The sequence below is a fragment of the Fundulus heteroclitus genome, chromosome 14 (genome assembly GCF_011125445.2).
Source record: "Fundulus heteroclitus isolate FHET01 chromosome 14, MU-UCD_Fhet_4.1, whole genome shotgun sequence".
NCBI lineage: Eukaryota > Metazoa > Chordata > Actinopteri > Cyprinodontiformes > Fundulidae > Fundulus > Fundulus heteroclitus.
Genome location: NC_046374.1, coordinates 17,902,655 through 17,904,343, shown reverse-complemented (window position 1 = coordinate 17,904,343; position 1,689 = coordinate 17,902,655). Strand labels below are relative to the sequence as shown.

The window sequence follows — 1,689 nt, the reverse complement described above, 5'->3', positions numbered from 1 at the left end:
AAAAAAAAACCTAATTTGTCAATACTATAATGTGAATTTCTATACATTTATAAATTCATTATTTGTGTCTGAATTCTTCATTTTAAGTACACTTACAAATTTATGAAATTCACACCACATACATACATACATACGCACAAGGACACATTTCAACTCTTGTTTTTTGGTGTTAATTATACTTGCATATAAACTCCTCAGCAGACACACAGGGGTTGTGATGTTTACTTTCACCATTAAATTTTGCTTTTTAATTCATCTTTTGTGAACCCAAACTTGTAAACCCTTTTTTTATTTGCAATTCAACAGAGTAAATTTTATTTACTTCTGTATACAGACACACCCATTTCAAGTGGATGAAACTGCTGTCAATTTCCAACGTTCAACAGGTTTGCACAAGGAAATACATATAAATGCAGGTATTTTTCATTTTGCTGTGACTAAAGAGCAGATGATGGCCGTTTCCTCTGTATTAAGGCGATACACATTTAAACCTTGTAGCCGAGTTGTGATTTTATTTTTACATCTTGTTAAAAAAAATCTTCCATTTATAAAACATACAGTGTTGATGGTCGATAAGTGTTCTACATGATCAAGTCTTTTTTCCAGCCCGCTGTCACAGCGGGTGTGTTACCTATTTATTTATTTTTTTATTAATGGAAGAGCAGATAAGATGTCTTACCCCAGCACACAAACAACAACCAAACCTTCACTTCTTTACATTAAGACACTAAATCAAAGAGAAACAGAAACATTTTGAAGGCCACCAGTTGAATTTCAATGAAAGTGGTAAGCAGACTTAAATACAAACTGTATATATTAGCCAGGGTTTTTACCCTTATTTTTAGCGTTCTTACCGGTAAGTAGAGTAGATAGAGCTGTGGACTATTTTATCACACAGAAACAGAGAAAGAAACCTCCTCTCTTCCTGGCCTGACTTGGGCACAGGACTGGAAAAATTTGGAAGCACTGCTTATTCCCTCGCACCACGCCAACTCAGACCCAATCCCCCCCCCCCTCCCCCAAAAAAAAAGACAAGAAAAAAAAAGATGAGAAATTTTAATCCCAGTCCTCTTGGATAGTGAGGGGAAAAAGTAGAACAATGAGACTTGAATTGGACGCAGAAGGCTAGAGATCCTTCTGCCTCTCTTGGCCTCTGAGTCAGGACAGTAGTGACCATCCGGGGTTTGGGGAGTGGGGGGGGGGGGGGAGGATCTCTTAAAACAGAGAGTCACTGCCAGGGGGGACAGCCGGGGCTTTGTGAAGCCGTCCCGCGCGGCTCTGATGTGGACAGTCTCGGTCAGAGCGCGGTCGGGGGTCAATATATGTCCGGGCAGGCCCTCCCAGTTGCCGAGCTCCTTCGCTTCCCAGTAGGCCTCCCTTATAGATGTGAACTTGCTCACCTGTGATTTGGTTCCTCACAGCTCTCGAACCAGAGGGCTTTGTGCGTGTCGGTGGGGCGCACCTGGAAGAGGGAGAACTTGTGAAAACCTGTAACTGAGGACTCTACAGATGGGTGATTCAAGCATAATGGAGGGGGATTGGGGGGCAGATTAAAGAGGATACTTGCTTTTCATGGGGAGATCCAACAAAAGAGGTCCTCATCGACAGCGTTTTAGAAGAGAAAAGGGGCGGGGAATCACAGAGATTTGTTTTTACCTCATTAACTCCAGGATTTTTCCCCCAAAGCAA

At 41.9% G+C, this 1,689-nt stretch overlaps 1 protein-coding gene across 1 annotated transcript in view; it reads left to right on the top strand.

Annotated features, from left to right (window-relative positions):
- The window catches only part of LOC118565928 (integumentary mucin C.1-like), a gene marked incomplete at its 5' end in the record, with an annotated part of 19,221 nt that extends 17,737 nt beyond the window's left edge, over positions 1-1,484 (top strand). The window contains 2 exons of the mRNA XM_036147021.1: positions 1,292-1,367; positions 1,422-1,484. Coding sequence (XP_036002914.1) covers positions 1,292-1,367; positions 1,422-1,484 — 139 coding nt within the window. The remainder of the gene's footprint in view (positions 1-1,291; positions 1,368-1,421) is intronic.
- Between the last annotated feature and the right edge of the window lie 205 nt (positions 1,485-1,689).